Source organism: Bidens hawaiensis, unplaced genomic scaffold (genome assembly GCF_021521415.1).
Source record: "Bidens hawaiensis isolate Kalapana, Puna unplaced genomic scaffold, B.hawaiensis_p1.1 tig00029600_1, whole genome shotgun sequence".
Lineage (NCBI taxonomy): Eukaryota > Viridiplantae > Streptophyta > Magnoliopsida > Asterales > Asteraceae > Bidens > Bidens hawaiensis.
This window is the reverse complement of record NW_027494899.1, coordinates 92,828-115,437: the sequence shown is the minus strand read 5'-3', so window position 1 is coordinate 115,437 and position 22,610 is coordinate 92,828. Positions and strand designations below refer to the sequence as shown.

The 22,610-nt window shown below is 32.8% G+C and overlaps 1 protein-coding gene, 1 long non-coding RNA gene and 1 pseudogene across 3 annotated transcripts; all 3 read right to left on the bottom strand.

Moving 5' to 3' along the window:
• Positions 1-2,567: 2,567 nt before the first annotated feature.
• LOC143579096 (protein argonaute 4A-like) lies at positions 2,568-8,812 on the bottom strand (annotated as a pseudogene). Its single transcript, XR_013143396.1, has 20 exons — positions 8,595-8,812; positions 8,026-8,231; positions 7,746-7,952; positions 7,493-7,629; positions 7,315-7,412; positions 7,108-7,209; positions 6,863-7,024; positions 6,656-6,772; positions 6,400-6,569; positions 6,198-6,311; positions 5,942-6,107; positions 5,044-5,178; positions 4,827-4,963; positions 4,599-4,729; positions 4,403-4,532; positions 4,210-4,321; positions 4,052-4,125; positions 3,357-3,451; positions 3,246-3,277; positions 2,568-2,764 (listed from the first exon to the last, which is right to left on the bottom strand). The product of XR_013143396.1 is annotated as a protein argonaute 4A-like (transcript).
• A 6,596-nt stretch (positions 8,813-15,408) lies between these two features.
• Positions 15,409-17,088, bottom strand: LOC143579075 (uncharacterized). The gene is made up of 2 exons (XM_077062480.1): positions 16,960-17,088; positions 15,409-16,859 (listed from the first exon to the last, which is right to left on the bottom strand). Exons 1-2 carry the CDS (start codon positions 17,086-17,088, stop codon positions 15,558-15,560), a joined length of 1,431 nt encoding a protein of 476 aa, XP_076918595.1. The 3' UTR covers positions 15,409-15,557.
• Positions 17,089-17,103: 15 nt separating this feature from the next.
• On the bottom strand, positions 17,104-21,568 carry LOC143579076 (uncharacterized). Its single transcript, XR_013143393.1, has 4 exons — positions 21,401-21,568; positions 19,626-19,741; positions 18,160-18,206; positions 17,104-17,206 (listed from the first exon to the last, which is right to left on the bottom strand). It is a non-coding gene; the product is annotated as an uncharacterized LOC143579076 (long non-coding RNA).
• Between the last annotated feature and the right edge of the window lie 1,042 nt (positions 21,569-22,610).

The following is a 22,610-nucleotide window of genomic DNA, read 5'->3' as shown; positions in this document are numbered from 1 at the left end:
ACGTATGGTCGAGAATGAAGTTCTTAAGTTCTTAAAAACTCAACATGGTTCTTAAAATATCCCTCTCCCAAAAAGTATTATATATATATTAGAAAGTAAATGTTAGTTACCTCAAACACTAACCATTAATTTTGATACACGTGGGAAAAGAATTTAGTTTTTCACATGGGTAGTTAAAACTTTCATTTATTTTGTACATATAGGTCGCTTGAAAAATTTTTATATATATATTAGTCATTATTTATTGTATGCATCTTTTGTCTGTTTGTGTCATATGCCTTAATGATGGTTATCAACTTCTATTATTTTTTACTTCTCTTCTGGTCCTTTGGTTTACACGCCATAAGCAGACGACGACGACCGGTCGTTTCGTAAAGGCTGCATCATTCGGCGATTCGACAGCGACGACAGCCAACACCAAATTCGCAACTCCCTAACATGTTTTTTTATTCATTTTTCATCCTTTTCCACAGCCTTTAAACTTTCTTTTTTTTCCATAAGGCCCGATACTGATTGTCTGCATTGTTTGGGGTTTCTTCTTTATTTTTTTAGGTGTTAATCGACTTCTACGTCTCTCAGCAATTTGGGTTTAGGGTTTATGTATGTTGTTTGGGACTTCTAAATTACGTATATGATAGCCACAGTTTAATTAACCTTCAACTTAAAAAAAAACAGAAACAAATTTTCTCTTTGACTGCTGTTGTATACATGATTTCTTATAACTCAAAGACACGTAAGTATCATCTTATGATTTCGTCATTGATTAGACAATTATATTATTTATACGTATACGAACACAATTTTGGACACACAGAGTGATGATAGTTGTTTTATGTTGTTTTCGGGTATTATGAAGGTGTTATTGCTGCTTTTTCCTATTAAATCGAAGCATCAGGCATAAGGCATCTCGGAGTTTCTTAAATGTTGAACTTTCTGCGTATTCAAAAAACGGAATGCAAACTTGACCCATTTCATGGATTAGCGCGCCCGCCGCAATGCGCGAGTAACAATACTAGTAATTGATTAAAACACTGATATTGGTTCTTTAAGGTTGTAGAAATACGAATTATGTTTTATTTTTTAATGTTAAAATCGCCACAAGTTGACCAACTAGATCATATTCTGGCAGAGGTTGACCACATTTGATAGATTTTTAGTAACTAGGCGGAATTAAAAAAAGTTGCTCGATGCCAAACCTTGTAGCGATTACTCGAAGAATACTCGGTTTTCTAAGCCTTCTTTTATAACATTGATAGTGGGCATCGTTTCTAAATACACCTAACCATCATCTCAACTAATATGGCATTTTCTACTTCTAAGTATCATTTCAACTATTATGGCAACTCTTTTAACTTCAGTGCATTCCAAGTTTCTAAGTTCAACTATCATAACAAGAACTCAAAATACACACGTCTTCCGACTTATAATCATGTAATACCCACATCATTAATATAATAAACTTTCAATTAGTTTTATTTTATGAAACCATTACAAGAATATCACTAGTCACTAGTGATAATATGTTAAAGCTTAGAATGGATTAAATAGTTATAATCTATAACAAATTTGGTCAAATTAAGGATAAGATACAATAAATTATAAGAAAGTGACACAATTAACGTCCCCATATAAATAAGATTCGATAAAGCCTATTCCTACAGAAATAGGCCTATACTACATTTAAACTAGACACTTGAACATGTATCTCAACTTTAAAATGTTAAGCACGCACCAATTTGCATAATATTTATGCAAACTCAAAAGTTAATAGCGCACGCAACCTATTGTTACCCAATGAAATTGAAATGTTGATTTTCACGCAACAGCTCAAAGTCCATTTATGGCCAAGGTAACCGCCAAAACTTATGACTAAACTAATAATATAAAATTAATGTAATCCATACTAAGAGTAAATCATAAGTAACGCCAAAAGTATTTCATTATTTCTAACTTAATGCCAATGTTGCAAAAGTCGCTAGGCGGACCTTAGACGGCTGACTGGAGAGTTGGGAGTAGTCGGAGTACTTTCGAGTACTCCGACATGGTAATTATAATGAAAATTAATTTTTGGACATTATATTTTTCTCAAAATAAGCATAATTCACATCAAAAGAGTACTAAACAACTTTTGAATAACTTTTAACTGACTTTTAGAGAGCCCTAGCCCGCCTAGACTTTTGACCGCCTAGCCCGACTTTTTGTCCGACTTTTTACTGACCTTTTATCGACTTTTAGAAATTCCTAGCTCGACTTTTGACCGCCTAGCCCGACTAGTCCGACTTTTGACCGACTTTGACCGCCTCCGACTAATCTAGGCCATCTTGGAAAAAGTCTCCAAGGTAGGGGTCCGAGAACCGACTAGTCGGCCTTGGAATCCGACTTTTACAACATTGCTTAATGCATAATGTTACTAGATAAAAGGATACTTGTGCACAGAACTGCATAGCATACATTAGGTTCAATCAACAAAATGTCTGACCAAAGTACACACACAGCAAACTCCACTTAAATCATCCACACAAATACAAATACTAATATTAATATTAAGACAATCCACTGTCTGTTAATCAACAGAAAAACATAGAAGTGCATACATTGTCATGCAGCTTTGGAATTTGAGTAACACCACCACCGGCACCGCTACTGCTGGCACCACCGCCACCGCCACCGCCACTGTGGCTGGATGCCGTGTCTGACACGTCATCAAACTTCACAAACTGCCCCATCTGCACTGCTGCCAGGTGTGCATAGCAGATTGGAGCAACTGCACATAAAGAGGTTTATTTATTATTATTTTTTTTAAGTTTTAACTAACCAAACCATATGCATGTTCCTGTTCGTTCATTTAACTATAAACGAACACGAACACTTAATCGAAAAATATTTGTGTTCATGTTCGTTCATTTAAGAAATGAACATGTTTTTGTTCGTTTATGTTTGTTCGTTTAAAATCTAAAAGAACAGTATAATTGAACATTTGAACAAAGATAAGCGAACATAAATGAAAAAATGTAAACAAACACAAACGAACATAAATAAACGAACGTTCATGAACATAAATGAACGAACGAAACATATGTTAAGGTTTGTTTGTTAAATTAAAAGAACACAAATTTTTTGTTCATGTTCGTTCGCTTATTAAATGAGCGAACATAAGTGAACTTCCCGTCGAACAGTTCACGAACAGTTCATTGAACGTTTACAGGCCTACATATGCAAAAAGTGATGTTTAGTTATTAACTTACCTACAGATATGGCAGTTGTGCTCCTTTGGTACCTGCATAATAATCCATAACCTCCACAAATCAGTCACTAACTATCAACAAATTTACACAGTGAACATTTATTTAACTTACACATAAGATAGAGAATGCACAAGCTCTTGCAAATTATCAGCACTGAATCCAATCTGATCAAGAAGAACATGATAATGTGTCGGCCGCGTAGTCCCCTAAACACCAATGTATTGTTTTTCAGTCACAAACATTAATGCATGTATGAAAGTAGGGGTGGCAAATGTCACCCGTGAGTTGAATGGGTTATAATAAAATGTAGATAATGGGTCAGAATGGGTCAAACTAAAAAAAGAAAAGGATTGAAATGGGTCAAAACGGGTTGACATTTCTTGAGTTTTTTTTTTATGGAACGAGAATAACGGAGAAAACTTTTTAGTTTTTTTACTTTTTTAGTTTTTGATTTATATTTCGAGTTATGATTTTTTAATTATTTTTTTTGAATATTTTAGTGAGAGGTTTTTGAAATCTCAAGCCATTTTGACCCATTTCAAAAACCCCTCACTAAAAAAATATAAAAAAATAATTAAAAAATCATAACTCGAAATATAAATCAAAAAATAAAAAACTAAAAAAACTAAAAAGTTTCCTCCGTTTTTCTTGTTCCATAAAAAAAATACTTAAGAAACGTCATTTCTTTTTTTAGCTTGACCCATTCTGACCCATTATATACATTTTATTACAACCCATTCAACCCATGGGTCACATTTGCCACCCTATATGAAAGTTATGGCAGATAACTAATAGTTAACACTCACAATCGGTCCGTTTTGGGCACAAAGGTAGAAATCATTGTTCTTAGGATGGCAGACTTTAGTATCAATGATTGTCCCTGAAACAATTAACAAAAAATGAAAATATTTAGTCTTTTTTAAATGAATATAACATTAACATGTCCAAGATTCGGATAGCGAACCTGGTGGAACATTGACATCAGATCTCGGTAGAAAAAACCGCGTGTGATGAGATTTTTGTGCCACAATCACCAGAAACTTTGGACTCCATTTATCATCCAAGAATTTGCATGCCTATGTCACAAATATTCATATAATATGCTAACTTTAGTTACCAAGTTAATATATAAAATCTTGAAATTTATTTTTTCAAACCTGCACGATCTGCTCGAACTCAATGTTCAACACTTGATCAAACTGCGACTCGCTAACTCCGTCCCTGAAAATGATAATATGCTCCGGCTTCAGCTGCGGAGTGCTTTGATAGAAGTCCACTAACAGTTCCCTGAAATAGCAACCATTAGTTTTCGGAACGTTTATTCAAATATATGTATTTATATTGTATCAAAACCTTATCATTCCTTCGTCTTCTGTTGGTGACACCGGTTTAAACAAGGCATCAATCATCTCCTTTCGTACGGCTTGAGCACGAACAGAAGCCCGGTACTGAGATATCAGTGGCCACTTTCTTGAACTAACAACCTGCATATTAGTACATTAACAAAAACAAGAGTTGTTGTTTTATACATTTGGATTTTAATAGTTTCATGGCTTTAATAATCTAGAAATGAGAATGTACCGCAGCAACAGAAGGAAGATCAGAACGGCCTGGTTGTCCATGTGACACATCCATTCCAAATATTATTGTGGGAATCTTGGAAACAATTGGTATAGATTGCAAGCACTCAACGGATAGCAGCGAGTTTAACCGCCCATCTGAAAATTATATAAAAAGTTTATAAACATTTGAGTTCTGAAAATTATATAAAAAGTTTAAACATTTGAGTATTGAAAACTTTATTAATTTGAAATGAATACCTTTGCATTTATCTTCAGAAGCAAGTTGGTTAAATACTGGTCATTGATTCTACCCGGTGCCATGCACTGCGTCACAATGCCATTTTCGACGAGGCATTTGGACTTCCACGGACCTAACAATATTATTATAAACTAGGTTAGTATCCCGTGTAATACACGGGCTGAATAAAGAATCTAATATCAATAAAAAAAGATGTTTATATACGTGGTATAATTTAGGAATGTATAACAATTTCTCATATATGAAATTAAATATTACATTATATATAATTTGAAAAAAGATTAAAAAATACAAAAATTGTTCATAAACCTTCAAATATCTCATTACATATGTGGTTTTCCCATATTAATAATTCAATGGTACGAAATGATAACTTTAAGGTTTTAAAATGGTAAAATAAATCAAGAGTCAAGCCAAGTTTAACTAAATTTTCACAGAAGACAAATTCTGGGTATTTAGATGTACACACTACACACGCTCGAAAAAGAGACTTTTAATGGTTTAGGCATATGCTAGTTGTTTTACGGAAATCAAAAGGATCTTTATAATAATAATATTTTGAAATAAAGTATTTAAAAAAAATTAGTTTAAAAGACGTAATAAAAACATTAAATGTTTTTTTTATTTACGAAAATCACAATTAAATGAGAGTTAATGAAAAATTAATTTAGGAATTTTAAAAATAATAATAAATGTAGCATATTAATTTAATAGATTTAAATATGGTTTAATTTTGAAAAATAGCTTATGTGTCATGTTATGTGGACACTTTAGAAAAATGTCATGTGTCCGTGTTGTTTTGCTTTAATATAGTAGTAAGATAAATAAAACTTCTTCATATTAAAAGCATTTTAACAAAAATAGAGAAACGAAACCATAAATGTCAGAATTCTTTCTTTCGGGCAAGATGCACAAAAGAAAGCACGGTAGGCCTGGAAGTGTGCTTTTGATAGCATCAAACATTATTTCTACACGAACACGAGCAGGCTTGCGGCTGGACTGTAGATTCTCTTGGATCACAGAATGTGGTGCATCAAGAAGCTGCAAATATGCAAAAATATTTTCATATGTATCAATATTTTTATTTGTTTTTAGTCACAAAGTAAATAATAAATATACAAGTCAACTCACCATCCCTTTGACTTTACAGCAGCGGACGAGGTCTCTGCGTAGGCTATCGGTGTCGCAGCGTGCAGAGAAGTTCACAATCGCCCAATGCTTGACTTGTTTCGGTTCAACAAGTGTCTGCATTCAATATATGAACCTCTTATTAACAAAATTTGAACTTTTTAATAATTTAAAATTTATAAACTATGTTTTAAGAAATACTTACTTTGTTGTTGAAGTTCCATCGACCATCACGAGGAAACATGTCCAACCGTTTCCAAACTTGAGTTTTGGCGGTTCCAACACTCGGCCCTCGAGTTGGATAAACGAGTTGTTGATTGTGATGCCGGTTGAGTTGATCAAAGGATCAGCACCATAGTTTGTTCTCTTCATCTCCTAAAACAACAAAAATATGCACACATTATATGAATATATAAATAAATAAACATATATTATTTACTAAACAATTTTATCAAGCTTACATGTTTCAACGAGTTCATCCTGTCTTTCGGCTTCTGTCTTGATTGCTCAACAAGTTTCGCTCGTTGCAGATTTGATAACGACTTTGTGTAGCGTTGAAGAGATATCAACTCACAGAGCTGCATATAACCAATGCAGAAACATTAATAATTAATGTTAACAATAAAGTTAATATTAAGTTATTAACTTAGACTGTGAATATTTATTACCTCGAGTGGTATATAAACGGGACGTTTTAGTTTCCCGACATCCAAACATGGATAATTGTGAGAGACTGTCAGCTGATGATTACGGTACTCGGCATAGTAGTCAGAGACCGTGATCTCCATCGGTTCACCAGGACTGTCACCATTCCTTTGCTTCATCAAAACCTACAAAAACAATCATTTTGTTACATAACATTAATTTTGTTCATGCAGAATAATAATAATTATTATAATATTAACGCTAGGACTTATGTCTGTTGTCTGCAAGATTTCTCACTCAAGCCGATGATTTTATACTCGATGTTAGAGGGAAACGTCTTGACCCGAAGATTCCTTAACATCCTTCTTGCCTGTTTTTTTATAAACATATGAGCAAATGTTCAAACTAATAAAAATCATATAAAAATAAATAAATAAATAAATAATTATTAAAAAAAAACAGAACAGACTAGTACCTTTGTCCAATCAATCTCCCTTATGCTTTTAACATTCTGATTCTCCAAAAGAAAATCGACAACCTTCCCGGGCTTGAGTACCATTGTTGTCGAGACATCTGCAAATACATTATTAATTGTTAAAACAACATTTTGAAAAAATAAAGATAAATTATACGGACTGTCAAGTGTTAACTACCCATGTTCAAACTCAAACCGGCTTGAGTGGACCGGAAACTGGAATGGAAGCCTCTGCATCCCACAACACCGCCCCCAATGCTTATCGTGTTCCTTGGATCATTGTGAAAGAATGACTGCCTGACAAGAAGACAACCTCTGCATGCACAACAAAACATTAATATGAGTATGATTATAAATTTATAATTCAAATCAAATAATAATATATAAATACATTGTATATTAATTTTAAGTATATAATTATATATGCTTACTGTTTTGCAGCATGCTGTCTAAGCATCACATCAAGAACCCGAACAGCTTCATGAAACTGGTCGGATTCTTGTCCACGAAGCGCATTGAAAATGGCTTGGATCGGGATCTTGGTAGCGTAACTGATCCTCACAGTATACGACTTGGATTGAGGCGGACGTCTTGATCGCTTGGTGTCCTTTTCACTCGGGCTGCCACCGCGTACAGTTCTATACAAACAACACTTAAATCATTAGCAACAAGATTCTTAAAGTAATAAATAAAATACATCAAACTGTGCACCTGTTTGAAGACAGATTCTCCAACACAACAGAGAACTCGAGCTGAGTCCCGGGCAACGGGCCCACAGTAAACAGAGTCTTTCCGCCATCGTATGCAAACCCTTTACCGCCCATTTCTGCATTGTAGAATGTGTAAACCGTGTCAAGTACTCGCCTGCCAATACCTTTGGCCTCTACAGGATTCCCATCTTCATAAAATAATGCCACCTAAATCATTATACCAACATGCTAGATTATAAATCATCAGATTTAAATACTTTATATGCTCATGTATTCTATTTATACCAATAATAATAATAATAGAACAAACTGATAAACGCAAAACGAAAACGCACACAAAACACGAATTTTTTTTATAACTCCCAATTATATTATTTATAAAAAATATAACTCAATAAACATTTGTTACACATACAACAAAAATGTGACTTAAAACCTCTCTTACGCATAACTCGTGTTTCTTAACACTAGCCCGGTATCATCTATTTATAACATTAACTCAAATTAATCATAACATAATAATAATAATAGTATATAGTTGTAAATATAAGAGTAGAGAGAGATATGTACACTGTATTGATAGAAGTGGTCATGAGTGGTGTTGTTCAGTTTCACATTAAAATGGTTGGCGACTAGTTCGATCCTCCGGCCTTTGGTTCCAGTCGTGCGTCTAGCCATCGGGCTGCGGTTTGAGCCAGTAGAAACATGTTTTGGTGGAACCACCAGTACTTCCTTTGATGCTTTCTGATCTGAATGCTTCATTTATGTTTTCTGTCTAGTGTCACATACAAAAAGTGTATTATAATCTTAAAATATATACAGACACTAGACACATACTATGACATGAACAAAAACCAAAATAAAAAAATTAAATACATAACAAATATATGTAGCCTAAATGTAGAGATATATATTATAAAACACAAATTAACAAATCACTTTTATTAAGTTATAAATTTAGTAAAAGGAATATATAAGAACACGGATCCGTGTAATATATGTACAAAACAAACATTTGTCCATGTATTTTATAAGTTACAAACATTAATATAATTTTTTTAAAGAATACAACATATGTAACAAAACTTATATTAAACATAAAAAAGAAAAAAAAATGCATAAATTATAAAATCTAGTATTATCAGAATTTTAAGAAAATCATCCACTAAAAAATACTCCCTCCATCCCAGTCAAAGTGTCTTGGTTTGAAAAACACAAAGTTTAAGGTGGATTGAATGATTACCTTTTTTGCTAACTAAATGACAATAATGCCATTGGAAATGGGTCCACCATATTGTTTATTAATGCTAGTTGTGTGTGCTCAAGGGTAAACTTAGAAATTGGCTAATAAATTTTGAAAGTAGACATTTGTAATGGGACAGATAAAAAAGGAAATATGGACACTTTTAATGGGACGGAGGTAGTAAATTATTTTTTTACATGTGTTTGTATTTTTTTAATTTTATATGAAATACTTTAACACACAAAGCACAAACACAAACACAAACACAAACACAAACACAAACACATACTAAACATACTTTAAAACACATACAGTTATGAACACATTGAAGAAATATATTCATTACAAAAACCAAAATATATAATAAATACATCATATGTAGAGATATCACAATTTACAAACACAAAACAAATCACTTTTATATATTATATAAGTTAAAAATCTAGCAAAAGACATATATAAGAACACAGATCCGTGTAATATATGTACAAAACAAACATTTGTCCATGTATATATAAGATATAAACATTAATATAATTATAAAAAAAAATGAAATACAAACATATATAACAAAACTTATCTTAAACACAAAGATAACTTGTATGAATTATAAAATCTAGTATTATCCCAACTTTAATAAAATCATACTAAACATACTTTAAATTTGTGTTAATATACTAGTATGTGTCTTTTTACATATGTTTGTATATATTGTATATATGTGTTCAAGAACACAAAATAAGTTTTTACATATGTTTGTATTTTTTAATATGCAACACATATATAATACACACACACACTTTAACACACATAAATACATATATTCACACACTTAAAACACAAACACATACTAAACATACTTTAAACACATACATTCATGAGCACGCATGAAGAAAATATTCATTACGAATATATACATAGAAAGATGATATACACTTAACTAACCAGAAGTTTAGAAGTAAACTGATCTGCACAAAGGCTTTTTTGCAGCAATTTTCTAGTGAGAGAAACAATGTAGTGAGAGAGTGATGTTAAGAAGAAGTGATGATGAACTGTTAATGTGTTGCAGGTACTTTACTTGGTGCTATCTATTAGTTACAGGGCCCACAGGATTCTCTTCATTTTCTTTGACCATTTAATCCTCAATATGAATTGTTCTTTAGGCAAATGAACTGAGCATTTAGTAAACAGTTTGGTAAGAAGTTAGTTTACATTTTTTCGTAATTTAATAAACGAAAGAACACGAACAGTAAATTTTGTTCATTTAGTTAAATGAGGTTGCGTCCGTCATTTATGTTCGTGATTGTTTGGTAATGTGTTCATTTATATATGTTTGTTTACGTGTGTAAGCTAAAGGCTTGTTTTATATTTTTATAATATTTTATTTGTAAAAACCAATCTAACACTTAAATTTTATAGTTTTAGTGTTCGCTAATGCTTTGTTTAATGAAATCTTGCTGCTTTAATTAATAACAAAAAATTTAACTTGTGTTTCGTTGACATTTGTATAATAAATTGTCGATTAAGGTGATAATTATGTCTTATGTTTTTTATAAAGAATATTTTTTGTCTTAAATAGTATATGCTCGATCTTTTGCTTCGTGAACCGTTTATGAGCACGTTCAATTCCTTAACGAACGAACACAAACAAAATTTTCCGTTCGGTTAACGTACATGAACTGTTCATGAACAAGTTTAATGTTAAACAAACTAACATTAACAAGGCTTCATTTATGTTCCGTTCGGTTCGTTACAGCCCTATACTTGGTAATCCAGTCTTGCATATTTTAGTGTTTGAGGGTGTTTTCGTCCTAATATTATTGTAAGGCAGTGTACCAACTACCAACACATTCACGTCGATTTCGTGTAATTAAATTGAAAACAATTGATTACTTTCTATAAATGGAAGGACAGCTTTTTGGTTACTTTGGCTTTTAAGTACCTAATTTTGTGAAATTATTTCACATCACCTATGCAAACAATGAATATGTCTATTTGATTTATTTTAATATATTTGCATTTGAATATATACAATAGTATGAAGAAATGATAACAATAGAAACACAAAGGTGTAAAAATACATAACATTTACTTAAGTAATCTTTAAAAAAATGATAGTTTTAAATTTTGGGGGTAAACACAAATGAACACAACATTAATGAGCTTATATTTAGTCAAAGCGAGTTTGGATGAATTTTAGGTCGAACCCATAAACACGTTCGGATATACAGTATGGGTTAGGGCTAACCTGGTGAGTTACGGGTTAGCCCTTTTATATTACTGATTAGAAAAATATTAAATTACTGATAACTGATATACATCAAATTTGCTTCCCCGGTAAAAAAATTCAAGGTGAGTGTACATTTTCTATTCATCGTCCATCTTCTCCTTCATACTTTTTAGTATGTCGTCATGCATTTATTCGATGCTCCAATCTTATTTGTTAGCGTATTAAACTCCCGAACAAGATGATAAAGTATGATGCTCGATCTTAGCTAGTTACAAGTTAATATTTATTTCAAGCATATTCCATTGGGTTTTTGAATATGGAGTTTGATTAATTTTTTAAAATTGAAAAATGGGTTCAATATGTTAGTGGTTTTCATTTTGTGGTCCAAAAGAACAAGAAATTAATTGTAACAATAAAGTTCATGTTTGAAAAGAAAAGGATCATGAAAGAAAAGGATCATGATTATATATATATATACTAGGATAATAACTCGTGTTACACACGGGTGGAAAACATATCAAGAAACAATATAAAATGTAAAAAATATATTCAATCAACACAAATATTTAACATAAGTTTTTTACCAGCATATATTATAAAATATGTTAAACTATGTCTATAACATAAAAGAAAATACTTTATAAATAAATAATTCAGTAAATAAGAAATAATATAACATAATGAACCATTATACCTGAAAAAAATAAAAAAACACATTAGTAAAAAATTTTGTGATATTATTTGAAAACTAAACTTACAAATACATAGCAGGTTTAAACTTATATTTTCACCTGTGTAGAGTTTTCGTTCAAAAACCTTTTGAAACGAAAAATGACGGGTTTAAAGACTGTAGCTTGCATTCGATTCTCCTTTCATGAAATAATAATAATAATAATAATAATAATAATAATAATAATAAGAAGAAGAAGAAGAAGAAGAAGAAGAAGAAACATGTGTAGATAATTTAAAAAAAAATCATATATTTAAACCCTAAATAGATTAAAACATAAGGAATAGATTAAATATCAAATTTATTAACCATTAGTATAAAAAATCATGTAGTTAAACCCTAAATCCAATAATAGTGAATCAATTTGATGTTGTTCTTCACAAAAATTGATTAAACATTAAAATATAAATCATACATGATAATAACAAACGATGAACGTATGTGATGTTGTTTGGATTATGAAATCGACAAATCATGAAGAACCGGTTATAGATGAGGCGAAGAATCTGGTTACAAATGGTAGGGAGCGTTATGATTTTTTGAACGAAACATGTGCCTTTTAAAAAAGAAATGATGAACAATTTAAACCTAGTAATTTTAATAAGTTTTTTTAATTCTAACAATAATTAGAATAATTAATATCATAATTACATTAATAAGTTATAAAAATATAAAATTCAATATCCTATCATTGATTAAAATTTTATTGTGAATATGTGGAAATTAGATTTGTGGAAAGTTGATATGGAAGCTTATGTGGACAACATAGGTGAAGGACATGTGGACAAAATTGTGTTGCTTTAATATATTAGTTAGATTTTAAGTAACAAACATATTAAACATCATATCGATTAACCAATATTTTAAAAAAAATCATACCTTTAAACCCTAAATAGATTAAAACATAAATCGATTAATAGGAATAGATTAAACATCAAATCTATTAACCGTTAGTATAAAAAAAAACCATTCCAGTTCCTAAATCCAATAATAGTGAATGAATTTGATACTGTTCTTCACAAAAATCGATTAAACACTAAAATATAAATCATACCTGATAATTGCAAACGATGCACATATTTAATGTTGTTTGGATATGAAACCGAAAAATCATGAAGAACGGGTTATAGATGAGGCGAAGAATTAGTTACAAACGATGGGGAGCGTTATGATTTTTGAACGAAACATGTACCTTTTAAAGAAGAAACGATGAACAATTTAAACCTAGTAAATTTAATAAGTTTTTTTAATTCTAACAATAATTAGAATAATTAATATCATAATTACATTAATAAGTTACTAAAATATAAAAGTCAATATCATTGATTAAAATTTTATTCTGAATATGTGGAAATTAGATTTATGAAAAGTTGATGACATGGAAGCCTATATGGACAACCTAGGTAAAGGACATGTGGATAAAATTATGTTACTTTAATATATTAGTTAGATATATATAGGATCAGGATCATGTGAGAACTTTTTGAGAATTGAAAACTATGAGAACTATTTTGGACCACTCAAAATCTCAAAAATAAAAAAAAATCATAAAACAAAAAAAAAACACAAAAATAAAAAAAGTAAAAAAAGCAAGGTTCTTATTTATTATCTCGGTTTCTAAAAAAAACGTAAAAAACAATTTCTTAGTTTAGCTAAATTATACATATATGTACACACATGTATTCTTCATATACACATATGTATAATTTAAGGTAAATGATAATGTACATATGTGTACATTACGTAACTAGAAATTAAATGATTGTATACATATGTGTATAGGTATAATACGAATAAAAAAATGGGTTTTTTTTATTATACATATATGTATAATATCTATACACATATTTTTTCCTATACACATATGTATAATTTAAGGTAAATGATAATGTACATATGTGTACATTACGTAACTAGAGATTAAATGAAAGTATACATATATGTATAGGTATAATACGAATTAAAAAGAAAAAAAAATTTGGTTTTTTTTTAATGAAACCAGAATGAAATATAAGAATTTTGGTTTTTTTACTTTTTTAAAATTTCCGTTTTTTTTTTTGTTTTATAATTTTTTAAATATTTTTTTAGATATTTTTTTAGTAGTTCAAAATGGTTCTCAAAGTTCTCAATTTGATAATGGTTCTCTTAGATCCTTACTCTATATATATATATATATATATATATAGACTCTAGAGTGCTAGTGAAATAAGTGAATTAAGTTTCTATAAATGGAAGAACTAATTACTTTCTGCTACTTTGGCTTTTACCTATTTTCGTGAAATTATTTCACATCTCCTCTCTGTAAATCTCTGAACAATAAATATATATATTTTTTTTATTTCTTGTACTATTAGTAGATTTGCTTTATGAGATAGCATAATCACACAAAGTGTAAAAATATAAAACACTTTCTAAAGTTATTAACCTTTAAAAAATGACAAATATAAATTTAGGATGTAAATTTCTAGTAGAACATAAACCGAACTCGAAATTGAGGAGTTTGTATAGTCTAAATCTCTTATATATAGTCTAACCGAGATTTGATGAATTTTAGGTTAAACATGTAAATACATTTTGTTACATTTTTGAGTCTATATAGTTAAATGTGATTGCACTACATACACTCTTTTTTGTTGTACATTAGCAATTTTAGAACGTTAGCGTCTAGAAAAGGTAAAACTAAGTTCGTACCGGCATATGTGAATACACGTCATATTCATGTTTATGATTCAACTTTTGATTTTGTTTCATCTCTTTAACCCCTATAAGTTTCACTATAAATAGATTTTCATCTCATAACCATAAACGCAGAATAGCGCTAAATTGTATACAACAAGCCTTATTTTAACCCAATCATCTGTGTGAACAACATAACTCAATCAAAATCATTAAAATAGATATTAGATATCTTGTTTCACAACTCAGAGAAGATATATATAGAGGAAGACCCACAATTGATATGCTACATTACAAACATACAGGATGGTCTAAAGTTTAGTTATCTTATATATCAACAAGCAATAAACAGTCTTAAAATAGTTTTAAATCACAATTCATGTTAATACTTTCAATTCATTTATTTATATGCAACATGAAAAATGGATTTATAATTATACCACATACCAATTCTTTTTTTCCCTTTTGAACAAATAATTTAAATTATAAAGGGGTAGAGGCATGCTTTTATGACTTTCCAATTTCCAGTCTAATTACAAATAATTTGCACCCAAAACAACTACATTAAAGATATATCTACACTTGGGTTTTTTTTTTCTTTTTTTTTTAAATCATGGAGTGACAAACAAGGATCTACAAAGGTAAAGAAGCCCATTACTGGGTTTTTCCAGCCGCTGAATCAGCATCATCATTGTTCGAACAAGTTCCACCCAAGTCACCGAGCAGATCAACCAGATCACCGTCATCAAGGCACCTCCTCATAACACCACCACCACCACCGGACCTCTCACTCAGTGAAACCAATCCCATAGCAGCAATGCTATTTGCAATGGCGTGGTTCACGTCCGTTGCTCCCCCATAAAGACCCCTGCTTCCAGATGCCAGCCCGTTTTGATTCCCGTCGACATGGGCTAGGACCGAGGGCAGCTGGCTTGAACCACTGATTAGCAGGCGTAGGGTATCCCTTGCGCTCTTCTCAGCCATGGAGTCGGTTTCTTGGATCAACGGGCTCACGAGCGCCTGGTGGAGTGGTGGGATGGTGACGTTCATGGCAGGCCCGCCGCTCACCAGGTAGGCTTGACCTGAGGAACATATGTCTATTACAGGGATGTGGACTATTGAATCAGTCATCAAGGGGGTGAAAAGCGGGATCTGTTGAGAAGTTGGCACGGATATGGGTAACCTAACCAGTGGTTCAGGTAAGAAAGGCGGGATTTCATCCAGATTAAGAGCTGGTTTCGGTGCTAACAGGCTGGATGATGATGAGCCTGCGAGAAGTGAAGAAAGGGGTGGTAAGGTAAACGAATCAACCACTGACGTGGGCTTCATCTGTGAAGAAGAGGCCATCTGGAGAGCGGACGCGACAGGTGGACACCAACAATAAGGAGAAAATGGAGAAAGCGGAGGAGTTGAACTTATGACCGAAGTGTCATCTACTGTTTTCTCATCTAAACCAACTTCTAGTCCGGTTATCAACGGTAACAAGCTGCTATCAATAGCTGATACAGAAACCTTGTCTTTAGAAGACTGTTTTGAAGCGGATATATTTGTATTACTAGATGAAACAGAAATGGTATCGAGATTTTCAGCACATGAAAAGCTGCTTGTTTCTCCCTTTCGTCTGAATTTATCCTTGACAACATTTTTGAAGGAAATAAGACTTCTAGGTGGGCTGTCTTTGAAAGAACTTGCCTTTGGACTCAGACTGCCTTGAATGCTACAGGTCCGACCACGTGAAGACTTCGATGCCAAATGTGAGCTTTTACCAGTTCCGCCATGACCTAAAGAGGTTGTCGAGGAGGGAGTGGCTAATGACACAGGTTCAGTATTATTATTCGCTTGAGGATTTGAACCAACAAGATAAGTTCGAAGACGAGTCACAAAACATTCAAGACGAGAATCACTAATTCCAGTTAAATCAGCAAGGGATGGCTTCTTCTCAAGTAAGTTCTTCATCTAAAAACAGTGTATGCAGCATATCAGTATAGATTTTTCAATAAGTTTGTAGCACAGTAGCAGGCACGTTTGTATGCAATTCACAAAATACGATACCTACCTTATCAAGCAATTCATTACCAAGAAGTTTGGACTTCTCAGAGCACCAAAAGTAAAAAGGTTCATCACTAGTAGGAACCCTAATCATAAAAGAGCGACCACAATTATCTGCTGATATTCCTTCAATCATGACAGACGAGCAATCAGAGATATTTCTCAAGGTTGAAAGACGCTATACATGACCATCATCTCCAAGAAAGGATATACGTAGATCAGATGTCGGCAAGAGAGACAGAGTTAAGTTCCCCCTGTTTCAATGCAAGAAAGTACAAACATCAAGTATTGAAAAATAAACATAATCAGTTCATCACACATATAGCCACCATATTCAAAATCACACATTGAAATTTGAGTTTTCTAATCCGGAATGTGATTTATTGATACCAAGTTTCTTCATGTTTGTTTTTTAATAAGTTCTTTTTAAGGGATACGAGAGACAGTAGTTGTACTATAAGATCCCTCAAGACCATTACTATTTATCTACCATTCTAGAAACTGTCTACTCAATAATGTCTGGCACCATAAGTGCATAACTCTAGTATTTCAATGATCAAAGGCTGTAAATAACAAAATACTACTAAAAACACAATCAGTACACATATTAGATCAAAGATACTAAAAACACAATCAGTATTTCAACTACTATAATGAGACGCCTTTAGAATGCAATGTTGGACTAAGGCTGTTATTCTATTAAAATTAAAATTAACTGAATTAGTGCACCTAACAATATTAGCTACTCACATGGTTTCTTATCTTAATTTTCCAAAAGCATGGCATACACTTCACATATGGTTAAAGACATCATGACGAATTAACAATATTACTTTATAATAAGAATGACACTGGTGATCTAGTTTAGTTCCTATGTTATCTATTGCAAACAGTAGAAACAGTATTGATTATTGAACACATAATTCACATTAATATCCACAAAAACAAGAGCTGTTGGTGGTACCTTTTGTACTTATACAATAACTGAATAGCATGAAACCAAATTTCTGAACTTGAAAATGTGTCTTGGTGCATTAAAGAACAGAAAATGTAACAAGAATGGATGTGAAGTCAAAGAATCAGACAAGAATATTAAAAAGCATATGACAATAAAAATCAAAATTTGTTGAGTAGAAGACTCCAGAAATCAGAATACAACACAGCATAGCATATCTGTAAGAATATCAATATAAGAGCATAACTCTACCTTTACTTCTTCTTAATTCAGAGATCATAAAAGAATACGCCAGTTACCTACAATGAAAAGATATATTTATTTGGAAGGATGAACATGTCACTATTAATATGCTGATGTGCACGAGCCTAGAGCATCAGACCTTTACTCATTAAATTTCAGAGTATGCAATATCAATAAACAGATGTGAACATACGTTTCTCTTAATAAGACAATTAGCAGTTAAATTGAACAAGTTAGAATGAAAGTATGCAAGTAAAGAATAGATGGCAAGATAAATTGTAACAGGTTAAAAACTGATATATCCCACAATTTAACTAGTGAGCTGCAGCAGATATTTTCACACACAAGCAATACACAAAATTTAACTGATAACCACTTGACAAATCTGATAAGCCACGTCATACCACCAACCTTAATGGCTACCTTCCCGTGACAAACAACCATCTAGCTATGATCAATCTCAGTCCAAAACGCAGTTGTCTGCGTAGCAACCAAATGGTATCCGATACGTATTGACATCCGAGGTTAGATACATACACGTCTGCAATTCACGTACAAGGCACTCAAAACTTTCACCCCAACAGTTTTAGGGATTAGAAGTATATAGTATTGTTCAAAATCACACGCTGCCTATTGTGAAAATATTAACCCCGAGTACATGTGAAAATGTCTTGCACTTTCGGGGTTATAACGGATAAAGCGTTGTGTTTGTGTGCGCCACTAAGGCATTACAAAACATTTCTGTGTAAGGCCATCACAAACAACAAATCTTAAAATGCTGCATGAAAGTGGAATAAATACTAATAATGCAAAGAAAAAGCATGTAAAATGAAGAATAATAAGATGCGTGTGAGAGAGAGAAAAAGAGGGATGTATATTTGTGTATGTGTATGATCACTAAGACAGCAAACAGTTCTCTGCCAGTCCATCACAGGAAAAAGAAAATCTTAAAATGTCGCGTGTAAGTAGTAGTCGGTGAAGAACAATCCTAGTTGTGCAAACTAAAACCCATGTAAAATGATTAGTAATAAAGCTTAGATACTAAGTCGACAAAGACACAATAACATCCTCTCATATTGAAATCTATGCACGTTAGAATGCAGCTAACTTTCCCTTAAGACCCAGAAAGCAGAGAAAGTGAACTTAAAATACGCACAGCAACCTATGAATGGGATGCAAAGCAAATGTTAGTATGTTACCTATTACCTTCTATACGGCTCAACACTCAAAACTTTACAAATGAATACAAAAATATCGCAAGCCTGGATAAAAGGCCATAGCTTCAGCCAGATTATCCCAATCAACAACTAGAACTAAGAACTCAACACTTTGTAAGAATCAACAAATTGACTAACATGCATGTGTTCTGGTTTTATGATCCAAGCAAATTTTAATGAAGAGATGCATGTGCTGTTTCTGTTATAAGCTTATAATGCATCAAAATTTAGTTACAGGGCATTTCGAATTGCAACTACCTTGAACTGTTTGGAATTAAGAGAGTTCCTTGCTTGTCAATCTTGCCAACACGAACTGACACAAGCGGAACACACAAACACCTCGCAAGCAATCCAACTTCTGATGGTTCGAAGTGCTGCAAGCGAAACCAAACGCATCAGCATCACATCATATTAAATATTGCAACAATTAATCAACAGCCTCTTTCAATTGTTAACGAACTCCATACCAACCAATAAGCCGCTAGAAAAAGCAAATAACTCATCTATGATTCTATCTCCAATTCCACATGTTTATCGTAAGTTCGTAACAATAATTCAAGAACTATAGCATAGTTTTCATCTTATATCAATGATATCAACGATATCCAAATCGAACTGATATAATATGAATTTAAACACCTAAGTAATCACAATTGATAGATAATTCCTAAACCCTTATCCTCAACTATATAACATTACATTTATACATCCATGTAGCACACGAGTATCTATCCTAGTCGATTAAATGATATCAACGATATCCAAATCGAACTGATATAATATGAATTCACATACCTAAGTAATCACGATTGGCAGATAATTCCTAAATCCTTATTCCCCGAGTATATAATCATCATCATCATCATCATCATCGTACTCAGTATATCCCACCAATAGCAATGATATGGTAGGGTCTGAGGAGGGTAAGATGTAGACAGCCTTACCTCTATCCCATAGGGATATAGAGACTGCTTCCGGTGAGACCCCCGGCTCGATAGTAGTTTTGCATCAAGCCTTGGACATAAGGCACATAGCACTCAATCATCGGGACACCGGCTGATTGGTGCATGTGCCCTTGTCTTTCGGCTATCAACGCCACCACATGATGCCTGATTAACCTTCCGCCAATTTTAACGTTATTTTCATGAGATTAGTAAAATAATGTCAAAATTAGTGCAATTTTACTTTTGCCCACCTGAGGGTTCACGCATATATACATTATATGCGCGCACCGCAAGCAGGGCGTCCGAGTATATAACATTACATTTATTCAATCAGTGTAATAACTAATACACAAGCATCTAACCTAGTCATATTACATATTGCAATTTGCATCAATCAAACAACAGGCTCTTTCAGTTGTTCATGACTATACATCATACTTTCCATCTTATATCAATAATATCAATAACATCTAAACCTAACTAATAAAACATGAATTCAACACCTAACTAATCACAACTAGCAGATAATTCCTAAATCCTCATTCTCAAGTATGTAACATTTATTCAATCCGCATAATACACCAGTATCTAGCCTAGTCATATTACATACTGCAACAATCAATCACCAGTCTCTTTCAATTATTCACAACTATACACCATACTTTCCACCTCATATCAATAACATCCAAATCTAACTAATAAACTATGAATTCAAACACCTAACTATATAACATCACATTTATGCATCAACATAACATCATATCATAAATATTGCAACAATTAATCAACAGCTTCTTTCAAATATGCACAACTATACATCATACTTTCCATCTCATATCAATAACATCCAAAATAAGCTATGAATTCAGACACCTAAGCATATAACTGATATTTATGCATCTACATCATATCCTATCACATATTGCAGCAATTAATCAGCAGCTTCTTTCAATTGTTCACAAACTCAGTACAGTATACATATATATATATACATATACATACATATAACTCATCTAACTAATACGAATTGATTATAATACATCAACACATACACCTAACTAACCACAATCAACAAATATCAACCAATACCTGACTCAAATGCGACAGCAACCGATCCTCCGCCACGCCACTGGACACATTAACCTTAAGCAACGGCTTCAACCACTCATCCGCACGGCACGCTCCCATCACCTGCATATCAAGCGCGTGAAGCCACTGCACAACCGTTCCTCGCGCACTCCGTCGCATCAACACCTCATCGTCACCGTCACCTCCGTCTCCGACGAACAAGTCCGTCAACCGATCCGCCAGTCCGGTTCCGTTACCGCCATCCGTACGATCACGATTATTATCATCAACGCCTCGATCCGTAACCGATTGTTGTTCTGATTGTTCCGATTGTTGATTCTCGTGATTGTTATTGTTGTTCATGTTGAATTGGAAAATAGAAACCCTAGGTGTGATTGGATTGGATGAATGATATTTATTTGTTTGTTTATTAATAAATAATAATAATAATAATAATAATAATCGGTAGAGAATAGAGAAGAGGAAGAAGGGAGATAATATTATTTGTAGAGGGTGGGTTGAAAAGATGCTACGGACGTGAAAGGAAAGATGAGTGGGAATTAAGTGGAGAGTTGGAGTCCGGTGGGGCCGTGCTGACGGGGTACCAGATCAGCGGAAGTGGGCCCGGGGTGGTGTGGGGATGTGGAGGATAGATGTGACACGTTGTCGAGGATGTGCCTATTTGGTTTTGTGGGGGTATTTAATTGCTTTTAATTTTTTATTATTTCTTCACCCATCTTGACTTTTTTTAGTATACATAATTACATATTGGTTTTTATTAAAGTTTTAACCTTAGGCTGTTGCCAATGGCATTTCTAATTTTTGATTTGTTCTATTTTCTAACTTTTATTGTATTTGTTTTTGTCATTCTCTCACTAATAGACGACTGACGACGTTAGGGTAATCCGTCGGAAATGATATCAGACTGTCGAATGCATTTCACAATTGTGAGCCGCATTCGGTAGATGTTCGAACCACCCTGAATCAGAGGCCTCCGCCTATGGTGGAACCTTAGCCGTGATGTCTCCCTCTTTTATTTTTCCAATCATCAGCTTCGCCGAAAAATTGAGATTCGTCAAAACCCTAGCAGCGCCACCTCCCTCTTCTTTGTTTCGATCATCTACATCATCGAAAATCAGGGTTCATCGGAAAATCGGGATTCCACTAATGACGTTAGTCGTCCGTTAGTGATGGAGTGAAAAAAATTAAATAGGGTGAAAGTTGAGAGTGT